Raw genomic sequence first — 22717 nt, 5'->3', positions numbered from 1 at the left:
AACGTCAAACATAAAAATAAACGTCAAATATAAGAATAAACGTCGAAAAAATGTTAAGAAACAAACTTCAAAACAACTTAATAAACGTCAAACTATTTTTAAAAAAAATCAAACGTTTGAACATCGTATGTGTTTTTTAGTGTGGTTTCAGCATAAAAATATAATCAAACAAAAAAACACTTTTTAATTAAATCTAAATGTTTTTTTAATTACAGATCCTCTCTTCTTTTTGGAACCAATTAAAAAAAAATAAGGCTGATTAATAAAAGAAAAATGATTAAGTGTAGTGTTTAGTGAGAGAAACAGATTCAAAGGAAACCCTTAAGATTAAAAAAAGGGCATTTATTTGGGGCTTAAAGCCTCCCAAACAAACAACATTCAGTGGAAAGAAGAAAGAATAAGAAGTGAATTAAAAGTGTCCAGGAAGTGGTAGTGCAAAGGGTGCAGTGTAGTTGAGGTAAATGGGCCAGGTGGGTAAATGAATGGATGGGCCTTCGTCGAACAGCTGCATCGGTTGTGGTGAACGTCAAAACGTCGTCATCCGATGTGGCCGCAATGGCACCCGCTCTAACGGAGCCCGTGACACAGAGTAAATTGTCATCGCCGGCAACGGCAGCCTCCCCCCATCCTGATATACATTCATCAACAAATTCAACCCATGTGGATGATCAGCCCCACAATTACTACTCCGTACGTCCGAAGGTATCATCCGCAAAGAAGGTTGAATTGAGCAGCAGTGGTGGTGGTGGTGTGACAAAGGGTTCCTTCCAGTTGGCATTTGTGGAGTCTGTCGGCATTGAGGCATCATCGAATGGGCTGGCGGACTCCGGTCCAGTGGATGATTCAACGCACATGGATCACACAGCAGCGAATGAGAGAAGTACAGAGGCTGATGATACTCCCAGGGCGCAGCCAGCACAAGAGAATGTTGCTGTAAATAACACAGAAGAGATGTGTGGTAGTACTAGTGGTGGTGGTGTAGCCCAAAAGGTGGGAGTTAAACAACCACCAGCAGCAGCAGCATCCTCATCAACGGGGGCTGTTCCTGCTGCTGCAGCTCCAAAGGGGAGTGATTATATAAAGGAGAATGCGGAAATTGAGCAATTTATGGGTGAATTGGCGTCATCGAGTGACATTGATCTCTTCCAAGTGTTCAAGAGTCTCGAGACAGCCGCCCAAGCTGGTGGTGATGGTCTCTGTGATTTGGCACCATTCTCCATTTTTGGGGATGACGTAATGAGCGTGGAAGAGGTCACGGCGTCTCAGCTGAAGGACAGCGACACCCAACAGTTGCGGCAGGAGATTGAGAAGCGTCAGTATCAGATGCAGCGAAAGTGTGACTTTCTCCTGCGTCGCCTCCGGAAGTTGCAGGTACGCTCAATGGGTGGGCATGTGAGTGAAGAAGTTGCGGGGTTGTTTGAGTACACAAATCGCCTTCTAAAGCGCAAAGAGCGCGATAGTGTGAAGACAATTGTGAATCATCCGGGTCAGGTGATTGTTGATGTTGGTTCCACTGCTCCTGCGACATTTATTCCACCCACCGGAAGTGGTGTAGTGTCGCAAAAGCAACAGAATCAGGAGAATCTCAAGCCACTCAATCAGATGGCATTGAGATCCTACCTGAAACGCATTGAAAATGTTGCCCTAACGCAAAATTCAATGGCGCAAAAGAGGAATACAACAGTGGTGATGCTTCCCGGTGGCAAGGGGACCCCCGCCATTGGGAGCCTCCTGCCGCATCTGGAGGAAACAGCACGAGCACAGTTGGAGCACACATCGGGGATGCTGCGTACGGAACTTCGTGCTGTGGAATCAGCAATGGATTCCGATGCAACAGCCACGAGTTCCGGTGGGGAATCAGCTGATGAATTGGTCAACTATTCCAATCCCACGCAGCAAACTCTGTCAATGTAAGTCTCTTTGATTTCTTTCTTTTCTTCTCTTTTCTTCAATTTTCTGTTTTATCTTTTCCTTCCTCCTTGTAATTGTCACATGCTGAGGGGTAATTGTTTGATGATTACTCCAGAGAGTCAGACATAATGCTCTGCTTTGGAGAAAAAAAACGCCCCATAACATTATTGTTGTGTGAATAACAGTAATAGGTCTCTTTCAAGGGGTGTTTATCTGGCAAATATTTTGGGTTTTATGGCAAAGAATCCGAATATTTACAAAGATTTAAATAATTTATTTCACAAAAAAAAACGAACAAACTTTTAACGGAATAAAAATCGAAAAAAAAATGAATTTAGCACTTTTTAGGGTTGATTTTACCACTTTTTGCATTGAATTTACTACTTTTCGGGTAGATTTGAGTCCTTTTTGGGGTTAAAATAAATATTTTATAGGCTTCTACTTCCCTATCTGGGCCATTTTAAGACGAAAAACCAAATAGTATTTTTCGGCTTGAGCTTAGTACTTCAAGGGCTTGAATTAAGTACTCTTTGGGTTTGAATTTAGTCTTGTTTTATATTTAAAGTTAGTCATAGAGCTCGATTTAAGTCCTTTCAGCTGTGATTCTTTCGAAGAAAAGAATAGCACAGCTTCTGTGTACCACTTAAAATGTATTGTTGTCCGATCGGACTCAAACTTGGTATAAGTACGAATTACGGCCCCCATATTCCAAAACCGTATGCTCCAATTTTTTTTTTTTAAGTTTGAATTGAATATTTTTTTTAAGCTTTCGTTTCTCAATCTTTGCTATTTTAGAATTAAAAACTAAATAGTGTTTTTCGACTAGATTTCAGTATTTTTTTTTTAAATTTGTAAATTTGACTACTTTTCGGCTTGAATTTACTACTTTTTAGGCTTGATTTAAATATATATACACTACCCGCGAAAAGTTTCCGGGCAAGGCTAAAATGGGATATTTTTGAAGGCAAATTTTAAGTGGCTATATCTCAGGCTGTGATTAACCGATTTTCAAAAATTTATTAGTTTTGGAAAGGTACATTTCTCACCTTTCCAAAACTGGCAAATTTTTGAAAATCGGTTAACCCGTTATTTATTGGCAGCCATTTTGGTAAAGCTAGGAAAAAGCCTATTTTTCATGATTTCACAAATTTTGACTTTGACCTCTTGCATCTCGGCCGCTAGTGCACCGATTTTGATGAATAGATAGTCGTTGGAAAGGTAATTTAATTCCCTTTCCAGATCTGCTAAATTTTTGAAAATCGGTCAAGCGGTTCGGTTGTAACAGTCATTCTAGTGAACTATAGTGAAAAAATACACTTTTGACTATATCTCAGCTTAGGGTTGACCGATTTGGACAAACTCGGATTCAAATGGTAGCTAATAATGCCCTCTAACTTTAAAAAAAAATTCATCCCGATCCGTCACGTGGTTCTTTTTTAATGTTTTTTTATGTGACCCCCTTATGTTACAAAAAGTGTACCCTAACTTCATTCGCTTCCCAGATTTTTTTATAAGTTACACCTGGCTCAAATTTCATCAGAATTAATAGAAGACATTATCATCTAACTTTTAAAAAAAATTTCACTCAAATCCATCAAGGGGTTCTCCTGTAATGTCAATTTTTGTGAAGCTATGACCCATTTTTGTCTTTTACCTGTTATACCCCCCCTCCCCCCACTAAATCATGACTCAAATTGTATTTAAAATATTTGTACAAACATCCTTGACCTTCTTTTATATTGTTATGCCAATGGGATTTGATTCTAAATAAAAATAATAAATTCCTAACTTGAAATCTGCTAATACTCATAATGTGGCTCTTGAGGTTGGTAATATTAAGATTTTGGGCGAAAAATCGTCAAATTTTTTTTTTCATTAAATGGGGATAACAAATCAAAATAAGGTCCAGGACATCTTTACTAACATTTTTAAGACGATTTAACAAGGATTTAAGTCAAATCACGCTCAAGAGCTGATGGATTGCTCAAGTCAAAATGACAACTTTTAACGCAAAAATGGGTCATAGCTTCACAAAAATTGACATTACAAGAGAACCCCTTGATGGATTTGAGTGAAATTTTTTTTAAAAGTTAGATGATAATATCTTCTATTAATTCTGATGAAATTTGAGCCAGGTGTAACTTATAAAAAAATCTGGGAAGCGAATGAAGTTAGGGTACACTTTTTGTAACATAAGGGGGTCACATAAAAAAACATTAAAAAAGAACCACGTGACGGATCGGGATGAAATTTTTTTTTAAAGTTAGAGGGCATTATTAGCTACCATATGAATCCGAGTTTGTCCAAATCGGTCAACCACAGGCTGAGATATACTCGAAAGTGTATTTTTTCACTATGGTTCACTAGAATGGCTGTCACGACTGAACCGCTTGACCGATTTTCAAAAATTTATCAGATTTGGAAAGGGAATTAAATTACCTTTCCAACGATACTCTATTCATCAAAATCGGTGCACTAGCGGCCGAGATGCAAGGGGTTAAAGTGAAAAATTGTAAAATATTGAAAAAAGCATCTTCTACCTAGGTTTACCAAAATGGCTGCCAAAAGCGAACGAGTTGACCGATTTTCAAAAATGTACCAGGTTTAGAAAGGTGAGAAATGTACCTTTCCAAAACTGGTAAATTTTTGAAAATCGGTTAATCACAGCCTGAGATATAGCCACTTAAAATTTGCCTTCAAAAATATCCCATTTTAGCCTTGCCCGGAAACTTTTCGCGGGTAGTGTATATATTTTTTAAAGCTTTTATTCTTCAATCTGAGCTATTTTAAGACTAAAAATCAAATAATACTTTTGGGCTTAAATTTAGCGTTTTTAGGTTTAATTTTAGTCCTTTTTAGGCTTGAATTTAGTCATTTTAGGTTAAATTTTACTATTTTTGGGCTTGATTTTAGTCCTCTTTTAAGTTTGAATTGAATATTTTTTTTGAGCTTTCGTTTCTCAATCTTTGCCATTTTAGAATTAAAAACTAAATAGTGTTTTTCGACTAGATTTCAGTATTTTTTTAACTTGTAAATTTGACTACTTTTCGGCTTGAATTTACTACCTTTTAGGCTTGATTTAAATATATATATATTTTTTAAAGCTTTTATTCTTCAATCTGAGCCATTTTAGGATTGAAAATCAAATAGTATTTTTCAGATTGAATTTAGTGTTTTAGAGCTTAGTTTTAGTCCTTTTCAGGCTTGAATTTCATTATTTTAGGCTTAATTTTACTATTTTTGGGCTTGATTTTGATCTTTTTTTTATTATTTTTTAAGCTTTCGTTTCTCATTTTCTGCCATTTACGGCTGAAAATCAAATTATATATTTCGATTTGCACTTACTACTTTAAGGGCTCGAATTTACTACTTTTCGGCTTAGTTTTAGTCTTTTCTAGGATTTAACAAAATTCATTTTAAGGGCGTTTAGCACCTAATCTCAGCATTTTAAGGACTGAAAATCTATTCTAAAATTTTTTCTTTGTTAGACTTGAATTTACTACTTTTCGGCTTGAATTTACTACTTTTCGGCTTGAATTTAGTCCTTTTTGGGTTTAGGCTTTAATTAAAATTGTTTTTAAGCATTTATTTCTCAATCAAAACAATTTTGAGTACTAAAACCAAATATTTTGATTTCTTTGGCAAATAATCCGAATAATTTTTCATTCAGATAATCACCCCTTGGTCGTTTTGTTCTGACGCAATCAGATTGTCTTTATTGGATAAACTATATGCCTCATACACTTTTGCTTCAAATTGTGAATGAACAAAAAAAATTTAATTCTCACTCAGAGAAAAAAGTGCTAAGAAACTCAAAAATCAAGCCAGAGAGAGATGTGAAAAGCAAGCAAACCACCACACTGCCCGAAAGAATCGATAAATGGTGAAAAATTAAATGGTGATGAACTCGTAGAATTTTTGCAAAACAATTTCTTGTCTCAAAGTGCTTCTGTACCCGCAGAAGAAGGAGAGAAAAAATCAATTTTCTCCTTTAGCTGATTCACAGAAGTTTTATTGAATGAATTTTTGGTGTTGAGAAATGCTAAAAATAGTTCCTTAAAATTGAATTATTAGTTGGTATACCACAATCGTGGCATACCAAGTATTGTAATCGTCGGAAAAACCGACCACCTCAGATCGGGCTCAAACTTGGTATGAGCACGTTTTAGACATCCCACATTACGAAAATGGTGGTGGAAAATTTTTGATCCGGCCGGCCGGCCGTCCTGCCGGCCGTCCTGCCGGTCGCCCAAACTTTGCCTTATATCTTAAGAACGGTAACAGATAGAGACTTCCGGTTTGAAGTTTTCTATAGAAATGTGGGTGTAAAATTTCATTTTTTCGCATTTTCGAAATCCAAGATGGCCGCCGTCCGCCATTTTGAAATAGCGTCAACCACTTCCTTTATAGCTAGAGGTCTGAAATTTTAGTATGTTGTAGAGCTCAGTGAGACGTTTTCATCAACAATTCATACTTCAAAATCGGTCAAGCGGTTTAGCAAATATGGCGGCCCAAAGCAAAAAGTGTTTTTTCGATATAACTCGAAAACGGCTTGACCGATTTTGATCATCTTGGTATCAAATGAAAGGTTTTAAGAAGCCCTACAACTATATAAAACATATCAAGTTCTAAAAATGACCACTAGAGGCGCTAAAATCAAAAACAAAAATTGCCTAACTTTAAGGGGCAATATCTCTGAATCCCCATTATCGATTTCTTTTAAATTTTGATATGTTGTAGCAGGACTAATAATCTTGTACCAGTCCAAAAATGAAGAAATTCTATGTCGTCGTTTAGAAGATATGGCCATTTGAAAAATTCTTGAATTTGAAAAGTTCTAAGAGCCATATCTCCTGAACGGCTTGTCCGATTTTGCTCAATTTAGTATCAAATTAAATGTTTTGCAAAACTCTACAACTTTCTAGAACATCAGAAACCTCTAGGACCATTCCTTCAGGACGAAAAGTGCAAAAAACTGTTTTTGTTGAACAAAAATCCGCCATTTTGTGTTCTGGAGGTGACCTTGAAATGTTTCGAAATATATGTCAGATTATAGCTTATTTCAATACCTTTCCAGAACTAGTCAAGAAATTTCTGTAGGTCTAATAGAACTTAAGATATAAGCATTTTAATGTGTCAAATTGCTAAATTTTACATAAAATTGACTTTGCCTACTCTAATACTACTCACAAATTAAATTACGACGCATAGACTGACCCATCCGCGTTGTGGTATACCAACTCTTATAACTGGACGCGTTATGATTGACTTTTCATTTCTATGGAAGAAAAATTCTGGAAAACAAAAAAAAATAATAAAAGAGCTCCTTGAGAATTTTTTATGTGTAAACTGTAGGGTGGGGCAAGTTTTGAGAGGAAATACAAACGAATAAAACTTTGTTCAGACACTCAAAAAAAAAACTTCGTACTTGCTCAACTTTATGCAAAACGTCGTAAACAAAACAACCGGCATTTAAAAGTGTTTTATAACTCTTTATTATTTTTGCGAGGTTTACGAAATGATTTTGGAGAAATTTTACTAATTTTTTAAAACTAGTTTTTGAATGAAAAAAAAAACAGGTATAAACTTTCAAATATTTGTTTTATTAACTCTCACGAAATTTTAGGTAAAAAGTTCCAACTATTTCAAAGAAAAAATTCTACTAAAAACTTACGTTTATAACTTAGGTATGTTCTAGATTGTCTTAGAATTCTTTAAATACTTTAATTTCATAAGTTTTTCTTATTAAAAATGATTTCTAATGCGAGGCATGTAGTACAGATAATTAGTAGAAAAGTTAGTGCAATAGATAGAGCTACAGCTTGATAACTGTAATGTCCTTGGATCGAGTCCAAGTGCTGTCTTGATTTTTTTTTCGTGGAGTACTTGAATCTATCGCAATTAGTGCTTCAATGAATACAAAGAAATGCATTAATTGTATTAAATTGAGGCTTTTTTTTAGTTTAAAATGAACGATAGTTTATAATTTATTCAGAAATTACTCAAATTTTTAAAAAAGCTAGTTAAATTTTACAACAAAAAAAAACTTCTATCAAAGTGAGAGATGAAATTGCTATCAAAGTGAGTATCACTGAATGTTTTACACGGTTAAGGTTTTAAATTGGAACAAAATGTACGCTATCATAGAGATAACATGTTGGGTATATAGAATTTGCGTATTTAATTGGCTTTAGTAGCTTGACTACCTTCATTAGATAACAATTTTCACACACTCCACTAAAATCAATACTTTAATATGCAAGGAGGATTTTCATTTGAATATAGTTTTTCTCTTTTGGACGTTATCTCTCATATCTATGAGTCATCTTTACGTGAAATGAGTTTAAAAAATTAATGATTTTTTGGTTAAATTTTTTCTATTTTTCTTTGTTTGCATGAAAAAGTCTGGAGTTTTGTTTTTTTCAATGTTTTTTTTAGCACTTTTTGTGCTTCTCACAGACGAAAACGCATTGATTTGGGGTATTTCGCAATATTACCACGAAATTTCTTCTCTGGTTCAACGTCTCACAACAACGTGCCATTGTGAGATGAATCCCTCGTTTTTATTTTCTTACGTGTAGTGTATGTTAGTTGAGGAAAAAAGTGAGGATAAAAAGGGGAGGAGGAAATGTATTCAGAAAAGGTGAAGAAAGAAAGACAAAACACGTAAGAAAAGATAAAATGGGTTTGTAAAAGGGGAAAGAATTGCATTTATACAAATTGAAAGAGAGATGTTCGATGTTTGTGTGAAAACTCTGCAGTGGCAGATGGAATTCTCTCGTATTGACCGCACGATATTTAGAATGTAGACCAGCAAGCAAGGGGTGTTTATCTGGCGAATCTTTGGATATTTTAGGCGAATCTTCGCGAATCTTGACGAATCTTAGCGAATCATCCGAATCATGGCGAATAATCCGAATCTTCGCGAATATTGGCAAAAATTGGAAAATATTTGTAAATATTTGCGAATTTTGATCAATATTCTTCATAATTAGTTAATGTCGGAATAACTGACTACCTCAAACCGCGTATAAACTTCGTATAAGTAATATTTTAGGTGTTTTAGTCACCTCACATAACGAAAAAGTTGGAGTGACATTTTTGTTCCAACCAGCTTACCGATGGTGGTGGTTTAAACTTTGCTTAATAGCCAGAGAATGGTAAAAGATAAAGACTTGCGGTTTGAAGTTTTCTATAGAAATGTGGGTATAAATTTTCATTTTTTCGAATTTTCAAAATCCAAGATGGCCGCCATCCACCATTTTGAAATACCGTCAACCAGTTCCCTTGTAGCTAGAGATCTGAAATTTTAGTATGTTGTAGAGCTGAGTGAGACATTTTCATTAACAAATCATACTTGAAAATCGGTAAAGCCGTTTAGCAAATATGGCTGCCTAAAACAAAAAGTGTTTTTTCGATATAACTCGAGAACGACTTGACCGATTTTTACCAACTCAAGCTCAAATGAAAGGTTTCAAGAAGCCTTACAACCGTCTAGAATATTTAAAGTTCCAAAAATGGCTGCAAGAGGCGCTAAAATTAAAAACAAAAATTGCCTAACTCTAAGGGGCAATATCCCCGAATCCCCATTAGGCAAATCTTTTAAATTTTGATATGTTGTAGCCTGACTCAATATCTTTTACCATGCAGAAAAATGAAAAAAAATCTGTGTCGCCGTTTAGAAGATTTCGCCATTTAAAAAATTCTTGTAAGTATTCTTAAAGTTCTGAAGGCTATATCTTGAGTGCTCCTTGACCAATTTTGCTCAAATTGGACACTTTAATATTTTGAAGTGCTATGTGACTATATAAAACATCAGAAACCTTAAGCTATAAAAAAGCTATTGCTACATTTTGAATAAAATCAAAATAAGACAAGTTAAACAAGAGATAAAATTTTGAAAAAAAAATCTAATGACAAAATCTTGAAAACGGCAGAACAGATTTTTTTTATCTAAATGGTTCAATAAACTAAAATTTTAAATCAACAGTTGTATGAGAAGGTTGATAGCAGTTAAGTAAAGTGTATTAAGATCCTTTTGGTTTTTTAAAGTGTTAAAAAACAATTTACACGTATTTTGCTATAGAAGATGAATAAACAATATATTTTTTTAATATTGTATATTATTCTAACATATAAATTGAAAACTCCAAATCGTATATCTCTGTCTTACTAATTGTAAGACAAATATTGACTAACAATAGGGCTAGACGGCCTACAGGCCATTATAGCTTTTCTTCACGCAAATATGTGATGTATAAAACATGCTTTTAAGTACAGTTTGGCCCCAAAGTTAGAGAATCGAATTTTCCGACGATTTGACAACCTTTTACTAAAAAAAAAAGTTGTTCTAAACTTTAAATCAAGTTCAAAAAATTCAAACAAACACGTTTAGCTACGTCTATAATACGCGAAATGCTTAAAAGCTATATTTTTTTGCTTAAAAAGTGTTATTTGTGCACCAAAAATATAGGCGAATCTACCGAATCTTAGCGAATCAAGCGAATCTTGGCGAATAATCCGAATCTTGGCGAATAATCCGAATCTTTCGCGAATCATCCGAATCTTTGGCGAATAATCCGAAGATCCGAAGATTTTCATTCAGATAAACACCCCTTGCCAGCAAGCATGTCAATATTTTAATTGAGTCTTAATTTATTTTTATTAATAAAGAAATGAATAGTAATTACACGAAATTCACAAATTAGGTCCTCAAAAAGTATTATTTAGTGAAGGAAGAGATAAGAATGAGGCGAATGGAATTAATACAGAGCAAGTTCTCAGTTTCTTTTTACATTGGAGATTGTCCAGAAGCATAACAAAAAAAAAAGCGAGCATAATGAATATGTTTCTTCTCCTCCTGATAAAGTTCATTTTTAGTGCCTAAATATATTTTGCATTTGATTTTGGCCAGATGCCGCCTCTCTGGGTTGATTTTGGGCAATAGCAAAGTTATTGTTTTTCATTATCACTGAAAGTACAACTTCAATACTTAAGGGATGGTCACGTTATTTTGGAAACTCTACAGGAACAAAATGGCCAAAATGTGAGAATTTCAAATAATTTTTTTGAGCACAAAAAATTATTTTCTAAATCGAAAGTACTGAATTCTTATCAGTATTTGACCATTTAACAAGAGTGCAAGCAGATTTTAAAATTTTGGTTTAAAAATTGGCTTGAAAATCGCTCTTGAAAGTCCCTGAGTTTCCAAAATAATGTGACCATCCCTTATATGATTAAATTGTTATGCAACTTTTGTTTATTGGAGTGCAATCAATCATAAATTGAATTGGAATAATATAATATTGGAAAAAAAATATCCGGACAAAACGAGTTTTGAACTCGGGCTTTTATGGTAACAGAGCTAAAGCTCTACCTGTTGTACTAATTATTAAGTAGTTATTTTGCAATGATTTCGTATTTGTTTTTTGTTTATGAAAATTCTCGGAAATAAAGTGAAAGTAAAGATTAAGAATAAAAAATTAATAAGGTTAAGATTAAATAAAGAATCATAAATTAAATAATTTCTAAACCGTATGGAAATCGTTTCTACAAAAATTAAACTTTATAGATTTTAAACAAAATAAAAAAAAAACAATAATAAAGAAAGGTTTATTTCAAAACCTACTTACAATTATTCCAAGAATTCACAGGGTATTTAAAAAAAATTTAAAATAAAACGAGAAAAGAATAAAAATAATTTTTTAAAGGAACAAAATTAGCACAAAATTGTTTGAAAGGTGAGAAACTTTAATTTTGGCAACATTAACTCATCTCACTTAATGGATATAGAGCTTAGTTAGGTGGGAAGTTGACAAATGATTCTAAAATGATGTTTACATTTAAATTCTGATTCATCCAAAATGATGTCAGGAAATTAAGACAAATATGTAACTTTTATGGGAATGTCTGTAAAAGTTTTTAAAGTTTTCATAGTTACCGTAAAATGGGGTGTATAGGATCACTGGGGTGAATAGAATCAGCAATCTGGGAAAATCTTTGATCGTAAATTTTGACCAAAATATGTTTTTAAATTTTGAAATCATACCACCGAAAGAAACATTAGACTATATAGAGTTAGTTAGTGAATATTAGAATTTTTTTCAAAAAAATTTTTCTTACTTTTTTTAGATTTTAAAAAATGATGTGTTTTGCCCTAAATTGATTGACCCATAAAACTTTTCTTGTTCTGAAAAGTACGAAAGTTCTAAAAATATAATTCTACTTCCATTCAACGCTCTTTTTATCCAAGAAAAGAGATTAGTAAAGACATTTTATATAAAAAATTATTTTTTTCTATTTTTAGTGGTTTTTTGATTTCATGTCACTTAATTTAAAAATTTGGGGTGAATAGGATCACTAATTTGCATACTTCAAGGGGCTTCTAAAATGATTATTTGACTAATATGCTAAAAAATGAGATAAGATATGAGATGTACAAGCAAGAAAAATGTTGAATCTGAAGATTTAGCCCTTAACCCTTAATCCTTTAACCCTTTTAGGACCGATTGAACGTTTTCGCAAATATCTCGATTTTGAAAATTTCTTTTTTTTTTTTAGCTAGTTAATCTTTATTTATTTAGCTAGAAATAATGCAGAACTATGTCTTAATGATCATTGCACATTTTGAGATCGCAAAAAGACATCCCCAAGGACTCACAGGATCAAGAAGGACGTAAAACTGAAAATTCCAAAGTTGAGATTTTTGGCCAAAAATGTCTTATTTGAGTTCAAATAAACTTCCAAAATTTATTTTCACAGCATTTCAGAATCTTTGTGGTCCTTAAGGGGTTAAGGACTAATGGAACATTTTCGGATCACAGCTTATTTTTGAAAATGGCGTAAGTTTAACCCTAAAGACTATATGGATTTCAGCGGATGCAATCAAGTGAACATAAATCTTTGGGGTATCTTATGGTCCTTAAGGGTTAAACTCATGCCATTTTCGAAAACAAGCTATGTCGCCCTTCTATCCTTAACTGCCTAAGGATCGTAAGGATTCCAGAATGGCGTGAAAAAAAATTTTGAAGGTTCTTTTGAGCTGTAGTATGACATTTTTACCAAAAATCCCGATTTTGGAATTTTCGGTTTTTCGTCCTTTTTAATGCTCATAGTCCTCAAGGATGTCCTTTTGTGATTTAAAAATGTTCAGTTGCCATTAAAACTTAGTTCTCCATTTTTTCTGGTTGAATAAATAATTAACTTGTCAAAATGAGGCATTTTCAAAAACGAGTTATGGGACGATAACGTTTTTTTGGTCCTTAAGCGATTAAAGATCACCAATTCGCTCAAAGCCTGGCTAAACTGGTTAAAAATTAAATTGACATTAACTAAAAATGATTTTTCTTACAATAATTAGTGATTTTCCACGTAAAAATCGCAAATAAAATAGGTGATCCCATTCACCCCAAGGTGGGGTGAATAGAATCAGGACTATTTTTTTTTAATTAACGAAAAGGAGCACCATGCGGTGAAAAAGTGAAATAGTATCGTTAAAGTAGAAGGAGAGACCCATAATTTCGCTTTTATTTCATAGGTCTAGCTCAAATAGTTTTTTAGTTACAGCCTCTCAAAGTTGAAAACTGATTCTATTCACCCCATTTTACGGTATGCATTCAAACTGAATTTACACTTAAACTCATCCTTAATTTTATTATCCAATAAAATTGTAGCTAAATGCTTTTGTTGACATATAAATAAATAAGAAGAAGAATTAAACTTCGTTCTAATTGGTTGAAGAACTAGGAAAGAGTTTTCATTGGTTATTTTTTGACAGGTTTTACTTTTTTTTTGCTTTAGAGTGGGAATTGAGTGCAAAGTTTATTTGAACTGCCTTTAATTTCGACATTTTTTGAGAATATTGTTTAAAAATCAAAGTCAAATGAAAATCTTTACTTTTCACGGTTCCGAAAGCCCAAATTTCGTAATTCTTCAATTCAATCAAATATTAAAGATGATTAAACAGTGAAAACAAATAATATAACCCAAAGCGAATAATTAAAGCATTAACTGGAACTTCTTTTGCTTCTTCTATTGATTTTTAAGATGGGAAAATAGAGACCACAAACTTTCCTATAATAAAAAGGTTAAATGCTTATAAAGGGAAATGTGCTATCAAATACCGCAAGTAATTATCATGTAACATTTCTTTGTTATCCATCATCAGCTTCTCTTCTTTCTCATCTTAGTGGTGCTGCTGCTATCAAATCCAGCAAAATCGTGATTTCTTTGTGTATTCTATCCATTTTATTTAAGTATGATGTAGTATAGGATTTTCTCCATGTCACGCTGCTTCCATTGCAGTTTATACACACGGAAAAAAATAATCAATATACTACCACTACGGGCACAGATAAAAAGTATTATGTATTGTATATAGCTAAAAATGTATATATTTCACCCACAATCTGTCCATTGATAGAGACTTGTGCATAAGAAAAAAAGAAACGAGGGTATCATGGTTCAGAAGAATAAGAAAATGTTGATCTTTTGAAATTTATTTTAAATCCAGAGAAATGACAAATTGAAAAGGAAAGTTTACAAAAAGTCTTGAAATTAAATTATTCGTTCAAAAAAAAATATTCTACTGATAAAAAAAGAATTTTTAACAATTGAAACATTGTTTTTGGATGATGAAATTGAAAAATAAATAAAATTTCTGGGTGTTTCCGTAACTTCTCAAACCACCCACAAGTCATTCTCTTTTATTATCCTCTCACATTCGCGTGATGATGGTGAGAGAAAAAATAACGCAATGTATGACGTGGTGGGTCAGCTCATTAAATTCATGCTTGAAAAGGGACGACAAGAAGTGGGTGTGTGCTTTATTATTACATAAAAAGCTCACACACACAGAAAAACATTAAAATATCTTCTGCAAATTCCACGTATTTGTCATTAATTGAATAATCTAATTAAACTTGCAGATTTATGCGTTTAAAAGAATTTTCTATATGTGTGTTTGTGGCAGTTTAAACTAGAACATTAAATGCACATCATTGATTTTCTAATCTTCTTATTTATTTATTTTGAAAAGATACTTTTGATGACGTCTTTAATGAAAATTATACTGGTATTACGATCAATTTAATTCTAATATATGACGCAATCGCGGGCAAGAGAAAAATGTAATCAATACCGAACAATTTAATACATTCCTTCAATTATCTCAAGAAGAATGAAAAAGTCCAAGGGAGAAATTTTTCTTATCTTTATCCTCTATTCATGCCACATTCTTCGAAAGAACATTAGGAGAGGGGTTCTAATTTCTTCAATAGAAGAATTGTTTTGAGTTTTGCTACAGTTGTTATGTGAGTGATAGAAGGAGATTAGTCATTTTTAAGCTTTTATTGCATCATTGGCAATACAAAATATTATTTTTTTTTAATAAAAAAAGCATTAAAAAAATGAAAATATGTTGTAGTTTTCATTTGAGAAAGGTAGAAAAACTCCATGAAAATTTACCTATAATATAGAAAAAAAACTACGAAGGTTTTTTTTTTACAATCGATATAAGTTGGCCGAAAACACAGCACTTTAGATGATTTCCAACAACGTTTCGGTAAATTTTAAATTGTTATAAAATCATAGCAAATATCAAGCTCTTAATGTGTCTTTAAGCGCTCATAAAATTGCGGAATTTTAATGGTATTCGCGCCTAGTTCTGATTGAGTTCAACGGACCTTGGTACTCACGGTGTTATGGGTTTAAAGAAAGGGGCTAGTTGAGCTAAGCTCCTAGCTCGGGTTCCTACTATTCACTGAGAGTTGCCAAGGGACGGCAACAAGATCAGAATGGCCGAATGTAGGAGCGCATTGACCAATTCGAGAAGAGAGCCTTCTAGACGGTCAAATGTAACCCTCTCCTCTCCCTAAATTCCTCTCTCTCCCATAACGGTGCTGAGGACTGCAGCCCAATTGAGAAAGATCAGTTGGGCTGATGCTGTGAGAGCGAACACACGTCACCGCAGACTGTGTTCCTCTCCAGCATGAAAAAGGGCGACAGTCCCAGCCCGTAAGTGCGCGATATTTAATTAAAACGCCTACAAATAGAGCGCTTTTAAAGCATTTTGAGCATAATTTAATAAATAGTTATATAAATAATATAATTAGGTCACTTAGATTCCATTATTGTATAGTCTTAAACGTCTTGAACCTTAAAAATAAGATTCAAAATTCTTATTTTTTTTTTTAACAAAAAACTATTCTTAAAGTTATAAGAATTAGACTCAAACTAAATTAGGCGCCTATTTTATTTTTCTTTTTAACAAAGAGGGTTAGTCATTCAACTATGAATCAGTCCCCAAGGAGGTGACCAAATTTTGTTTTTAAATTATCGTAGGGCATTACTAAGGACTCAAGAAAATCGTGGTAATTTCCCGGAAAAGCGCTGGGAAATATACGAATTTTCACATTTTATGTCAAATCGGGTGCAAACTTCTTTGATTTTTTTCTTAATATCTAGTTATTCTAGAAAATTCCTTTCTGTATCATATGAAAGCTATTTAAAGGCCTAACAATATATATTTAAACCATTTTCCTACGGTGGAAAACTCGCAAGATTTTCCGGCATTGAACTTTTCTTTCGCTTCCCATTTCTCCAGTATTGTACGTGACCAATTTTAAAATATCTCATTTTGTAGCTTTTTTAATCCCCTTTCATTTGGTATAGCACTTGCCGGGAAAATCCACTGGGAAAACTCGCTACAGAATGATTTTCCAAAGTTAAGCACATTTTCACGTTGGAGGAAAAGAGATGGCCAATTTTTTTCTAGGGGAATTCTTAGAACATTCTGGAAACATCAAAGAGGAGAAATCGTTTATCTCTTTTCTTCCAACGCGAAAATGTGCTTAACTTTGGAAAATCATTCTGTAGCGAGTTTTCCCAGCGGATTTCCCCACCAAGTGCTATACCAAATGAAAGGGGATTAAAAAAGCTACAAAATGAGATATTTTAAAATTGGTCACGTACAATACTGGAGAAATGGGAAGCGAAAGAAAAGTTCAATGCCGGAAAATCTCGCGAGTTTTCCACCGTAGGAAAATGGTTTAAATATATATTGTTAGGCCTTTAAATAGCTTTCATATGATACAGAAAGGAATTTTCTAGAATAACTAGATATTAAGAAAAAAATCAAAGAAGTTTGCACCCGATTTGACATAAAATGTGAAAATTCGTATATTTCCCAGCGCTTTTCCGGGAAATGACCACGCTTTTCTTGAGTCCTTAGTAATGGCCTACGATAATTTAAAAACAAAAATTGGTTACCTCCTTGGGGACTGATTCATACTTAAATGACTAACCCTCTTTCCATCTATTCTAAACATTTATTCATTGTTCACTACAATAGGCAAAAAATAATATAGAATATTTCTACCCATTGAGATGCCATTTAAAATGGCAAATTGCCAAATTTTCACTTTCTTTTCATTCTGAATTTTCAAAGCAAAGATTTACTTATCAATTTTAGGATATTCTGTATTTAAGATTTGATAAAAATTCTTTTAAAAAACTACTTTAGAATTTAGAGAAAAGAATATTTTCTTTGCATTAAAATTGCATCAAGAAAATAATCTTTCATGACACAATTCTTATTAATCATTGAAAGATTGTATATGTAATAATGTAGCAAAATTGCTCACATAGCCACACCACCGCATTGTATGGCTTCTGCGAAAACACAATACAGCAAAATATCAAAGCAAAAACAACGACGATGGCAAAAAAAAAATAAAAGACTGAACGACTGATTCCCACCAAAGAGTTTTTTTTTATTTTGTTTAATATTATTCACGAGTGTGCAAATCACGCTGCTCTACAGAAAAATTCCCTGTCCAACCTTGAAAAACCCAATGGCACCCAATGTGGAATTAATAAGAATACCATTATATGTTTAAAAGTTCTTCTGGCAATTCATCTTTGATGATTTTTGCCAACATTTTTCGTCTCGTCTCTTTTATGGAGTAAAATGTGAGAAGAAAAAAAATTTACGATGAGTGCGTGAGGAATTGCGCGTTTTAGTGACGGAAATTAAGTCTATTTTTGAGCAGAGAATTATATCTCTTCACACATAGAAAATACTACTAATTTCACCACATTTGTCTCTTCTTTCATTTTCTCATTCCTCCCCGTGAACTTTTAACCAGGTGAGGTCAATATATCCATTTAGTTATTCAAAAGCTCAAGCTTCAACACACCGCAGAGTATCCTATGGACATTGGGCACGCACTACCTACTCAAGATATTATTTTATTATGATTTTTTTATTTAGGAACTTCAAATAGAGAATTTTGTTTATTTTTTTTAAACTTTGTGGGAAAACTTTCTCAGGAAATTTCAGTATAAATCAGACAAAGTTTAGAGAAATCTTTTAAAGCTTCTTTCGAATTACTTCTTTTTAATATTTTTGTTAAATATTTGTAGTAATTCAATTGCAGTGTTTTGTCAAAATACTTCTGCGTAAAAACACGCAAAAAACCTTTTACTACACACTTTTTTTTTATTGAAGAAAAAAAAACAAAAGAAAAAAAGGTTAAAAAGGAAAAGAATAAAGTAAAGAATAAATTTAGACATAGCAAAATGTCTCTCATTTCAACTCTCTCGCACCCATTAAATCTAATCAATGAATTCGACACAAACACTCGCGTGCCCCCATTTCCCCCCATTTTCAAACAGCAAAGAAGAAAAATAAAAAAAAGAAGCCAAGACTTTTGTATCGTGCCAAAGTCACAAATGTTTGATTATTATTATGAACTTACATTTTACTCTAAATACGCTCTTCGACTCTTTTGTAGTAGGTACATATATTATGTATGTTATACTCAATCCGTCATCATATTTGATGGAGTAAATTAATGAAACGCACACAAATTCATTTCATAAAAAAAACATACATATACATAACAATATAGTAGGTATATAATACTCAACAAATTCACGGAGAATGAACGTGGAAAATAATGATTCATCTTTTGGGTTTGCCATTTCTTTATCATCAGCAAAACCCGCAAAACCATTAAAGTATGAAATTTTTTTTTTATCAAGAAATTCAGCAGCAAGTTTAAAATCTTTTTTCTACGAAAAATATGAAGGGAATTTTTTGTTTTTTGGTTCAAAAAAAATTTAAAAAGGGAAACAGGTTATTGAACCACTAAACGAAAAAATAAATAAATTTTAGGGACGTCTAAGCAACCTTTAGAAAGTTAGGAAAAAATATCTATATAATAAAGAAAGGATTTCGTTCCTGTACAGCTATGCATTTCTACACCGTTGGTCCGATCGCGATGAAATTTGGTACAGAGACTACTGATACCAGACGGTTTTTACCAACGAATAAATCTTCCATTAAATATAATTTCAATTCATCACAATTCCTTTCTCCTTCTAAATTCCAATTTACCTCGTTTTCAAATGAATAAAAATGTGATAATTAGCAATGAAGCGCAAAACGTTCAAACAAACGTCCAATTCAAGAAAAGCATAACGTTTATGTTAAAATATACAATCGGTTAGACGTTAAAATTAACGTCAAATGTTAAGAAAAACAACTTTAAACGTTAGAAATTTACCATTAAATTATAAAAAAAAAAAATCTATTTTTTTGATTTCAATATCCATTAATATTGGTTAGTAATCTAAATTTTTATAAACCTTGAGTCCTAAAATGTTTTTTGATTACGCCCCTGATAAATTTCTCTTTTTTGGGTAGACCTACTCTTGTAGTACATCACGAGAGCCCTCATTTAATGTTCATTTGAGAGAGATTAGACCTAATTGGAAATGTTCTGTGCTATTTTGCTCATAAGTATATAGAACAGTTTATAGACTAGCCTGACTTTGATTTTGATTAGGAGAGATCGGGTTTAAAAAAAGTTACTTAAGGGTTTAGAAAAGGCTCAAAATATCATATTTCCCAAACAGATAAAGCGAAATGAATAGCTCATTTCTTTAGGAAATTTACTGCCCTACAACTCTTTCTCAGATCATTTTGTTCTATCTAGCTAGGAAATATGATATTTTAAGCTTTTTCCAAATCCTTTAGTGACTTTATTAGCCCCGGTCTCCCCTACCTTTTTGTTTGGTTAATCGGAAATATTCTATACGATTTTGCTCATAACATAAGTATATAGGGCAGTCACAGACTAACCTGATTTTGATTCTGAAGACCATTTTTTGGTTAATAAAGAAAAATTTCGCCTAAAAGGAGTTTAGTCATTTTTAGATTCAATATAATCATTAAAAAACAACTTTATTGTAATTCTCTCGGTAATTTTTTATGAATAAAACGAGCTAAGTGTTCTAACCATTGCTCCCTCTGGCTCAGATGTTTCAATGGATAATTTTTTAATTTATTCGGTGGATTGATAACTTCCTTTACTTCCTGATCCTGTCTTATTCAATTTCCACTCTTCCTAGTTTTTGTTGTTGTAATAAATTGATTACTTTGCATTTAAATCTCAATCTTATGATTGTTTGTAGAGCAAAACGAGCATCATGGCGATGGGCTAAAGATCGTGCGGCAATTGCAACGCGCTGGAGTTGGTTACTTGCTCAAATATCTGATTTGGAATACCGTATAAGGCAACACAATGATCTGCAGAATCAAATACGTAAGAGCAAGGGTGCTGTTACGTTTGAGGAGCCACCGCCGCAGCATTCAGTTAATGGGTATCGTGGGGTTTTACCGGGTAATTCCAAGGCTGCTACGGTGGAGGGTAGTGAGGAGACTAGTGGTGGTGGAAGTGCCCCCAATGGGGCGTACGATCAACAATCCAGCAGTTCGAGTCGTACGAGACCATTTCAACGGAGTGGCTTCAAAAAGCGAAAACTCCTGCAAACTGCAAATTTGCACACGATCTCAAAGAAGGCTGCAAGATCAAGGTGAGTCTAACTGTGGTCTGTTGTCCTTTTGTTGATTCATTTCTGATAATGAAAAATGTTTTGACAGCACGGTTAAATGTGGTTGTCAGTGGCCTGTCCATCCTTGCGCGCTCTGCACGGGCCGTCAAGATCCAACAGCACCCAGAGACCTGCCCGACATGATGCCTGTGTCGGAGAGAGTTGCTCTTCTGGATCCTTGCTATCATTCAGTTCTCAGTTTCCCAGAAGGTTAGTTTCGAAATGAAAAAAAGTCAGATTAATCTTGATTAAGGACCTCTAAACCCTAAACTTTCCTTTTGAAACTTTAAACTTAATTTTTCAATCTGTAGACGTCTCTCAAAACATCCACTTTGAATCTGTACTGCGAATACCGGAGTGGCAAGTAAAGGTGGTGAGATGCACGACCAAAGCGCCGCTAAAGAGCATGACGACTACCCCCAAGGGGTCGCTAATGCGTGAGGATCGGGTTAAGCCGAAACATCGACTGTATGACGAGTCAAATCGAAAACTTGGGCGAAAGTTTCCTCAAGGACTTGTCACAAATAGTACGTTTGAGAAGAAAATTTGAGAATCTTTAAGAACTTGTTTGCTAATAAGAGAATTCTCTTCTGATTTTGCGTAGGAATTAAGAAGGCAAAAGCACGACGAGCACTTCAAGGTAAATACACGCAGTTGCTGAAGCATCATAAAAATCGAAAGGTGGCTGGAATGAAACCATCATCGACATCGGGTTCGGATTCAGCTGGTTTGCAACATGATATTGAAAATGGTTTGCCACGCAGCAAAAATGCATCACCCACACTAAATTCATCGAGTTACAAACACGAAAGGTAAGGAAAAAATTAATTTTTTGAATTATTTTTCATGAAATTTTGACCACCTCAGATCGGGTTCAAACTTAGTATGATTTTCGTAACATTTTGTCTAATAGCTCGAAGACGGTAACAGATAGAGACTTCCGGTTTGAAGTTTTGTATAGAAATGTGGGTGTAAAATTTCATTTTTTCGCATTTTCAAAATCCAAGATGGCCGCCGTCCGCCATTTTGAAATACTGTCAATTAGTTCCCTTATATCTAGTGGGCTGAAATTTTAGTATGTTGCAGAGCTCAGTGGCTCTGAACAGACGGCGGCAACTTTTGGTTGACGACTTCGCGAGGTAACTTTTTTGACACTACTGGAGGTAACTTTTTTGCGCAAAGCAACTTTTTTTGTGTGCAAAAAAGTGGGAAAAACGCGAAAAAATGCATTGCAGTGCCCCCGGAGGGCTTCCCGTATGCTCTTGATGCATTTTCCAGACGATAATTCGCACAATTCTTTGTTTTTGTCACAAAAATCTTTCGAGGCAACTTTTTTGGCACTTGGAGGTTACTTTTTTGAGGAAACTTTTTTGAGGAAACATTTTTGAGGAAACATATCCTCAAAGCAACTTTTTTTTTGTGCAAAAAAATTGAAAAATGTGGGAAAAACTGCATTGCAGTGCCCCGGAGGGCTTCCCGTATGTCCCTAAAATCAATTTCCAGCCGAAAATTCGCACAGGAACTTGAAGTTCGTACACTTTTCTATACACTTTTTTTCTTTCCGGAACGGTATGATGTGTGTCCGGAAAGTACCATAAGGGCCTGGAATTTCAGCAGGATGACTGCCAATTGCATCAGGAAGTTTCTAAGGGATCTTAGGAACTTCCTTTTCATCGCCCGGCTGATCCTTGTGTTATCTTTGGGCCAAAATCTGAGTCTATAAAAATGTTTTACGAAATTGCAAAGAGGACTTCCTTCAAGTTCCTGTGCGAATTTTCGGCTGGAAAATGAATTTAGGGGCATACGGGAAGCCCTCCGGGGGCACTGCAATGCAGTTTTTCCCACATTTTTCAATTTTTTTTGCACAAAAAAAAAAGTTGCTTTGAGGTTATGTTTCCTCAAAAATGTT

General features: G+C 33.8%; 1 protein-coding gene across 5 annotated transcripts in view; it reads left to right on the top strand.

The window, feature by feature from the left end:
* Positions 1–22717, top strand: part of LOC129792937 (uncharacterized) — a 37006-nt gene that overhangs the window by 2124 nt on the left and 12165 nt on the right. For all 5 annotated transcript variants that reach the window (XM_055832408.1, XM_055832418.1, XM_055832401.1 and 2 more), the window contains exons 2-6: positions 216–1910; positions 20389–20790; positions 20858–21018; positions 21120–21335; positions 21413–21620. In XM_055832408.1, coding sequence (XP_055688383.1) covers positions 487–1910; positions 20389–20790; positions 20858–21018; positions 21120–21335; positions 21413–21620 — 2411 coding nt within the window. In that variant the 5' untranslated portion in view covers positions 216–486. The remainder of the gene's footprint in view (positions 1–215; positions 1911–20388; positions 20791–20857; positions 21019–21119; positions 21336–21412; positions 21621–22717) is intronic.

The sequence above is a fragment of the Lutzomyia longipalpis genome, chromosome 1, assembly GCF_024334085.1.
Source record: "Lutzomyia longipalpis isolate SR_M1_2022 chromosome 1, ASM2433408v1".
Taxonomy (NCBI): domain Eukaryota; kingdom Metazoa; phylum Arthropoda; class Insecta; order Diptera; family Psychodidae; genus Lutzomyia; species Lutzomyia longipalpis.
The sequence above is the reverse complement of the archived record's forward strand: the minus strand, read 5'-3'. Positions and strand labels throughout refer to the sequence as shown.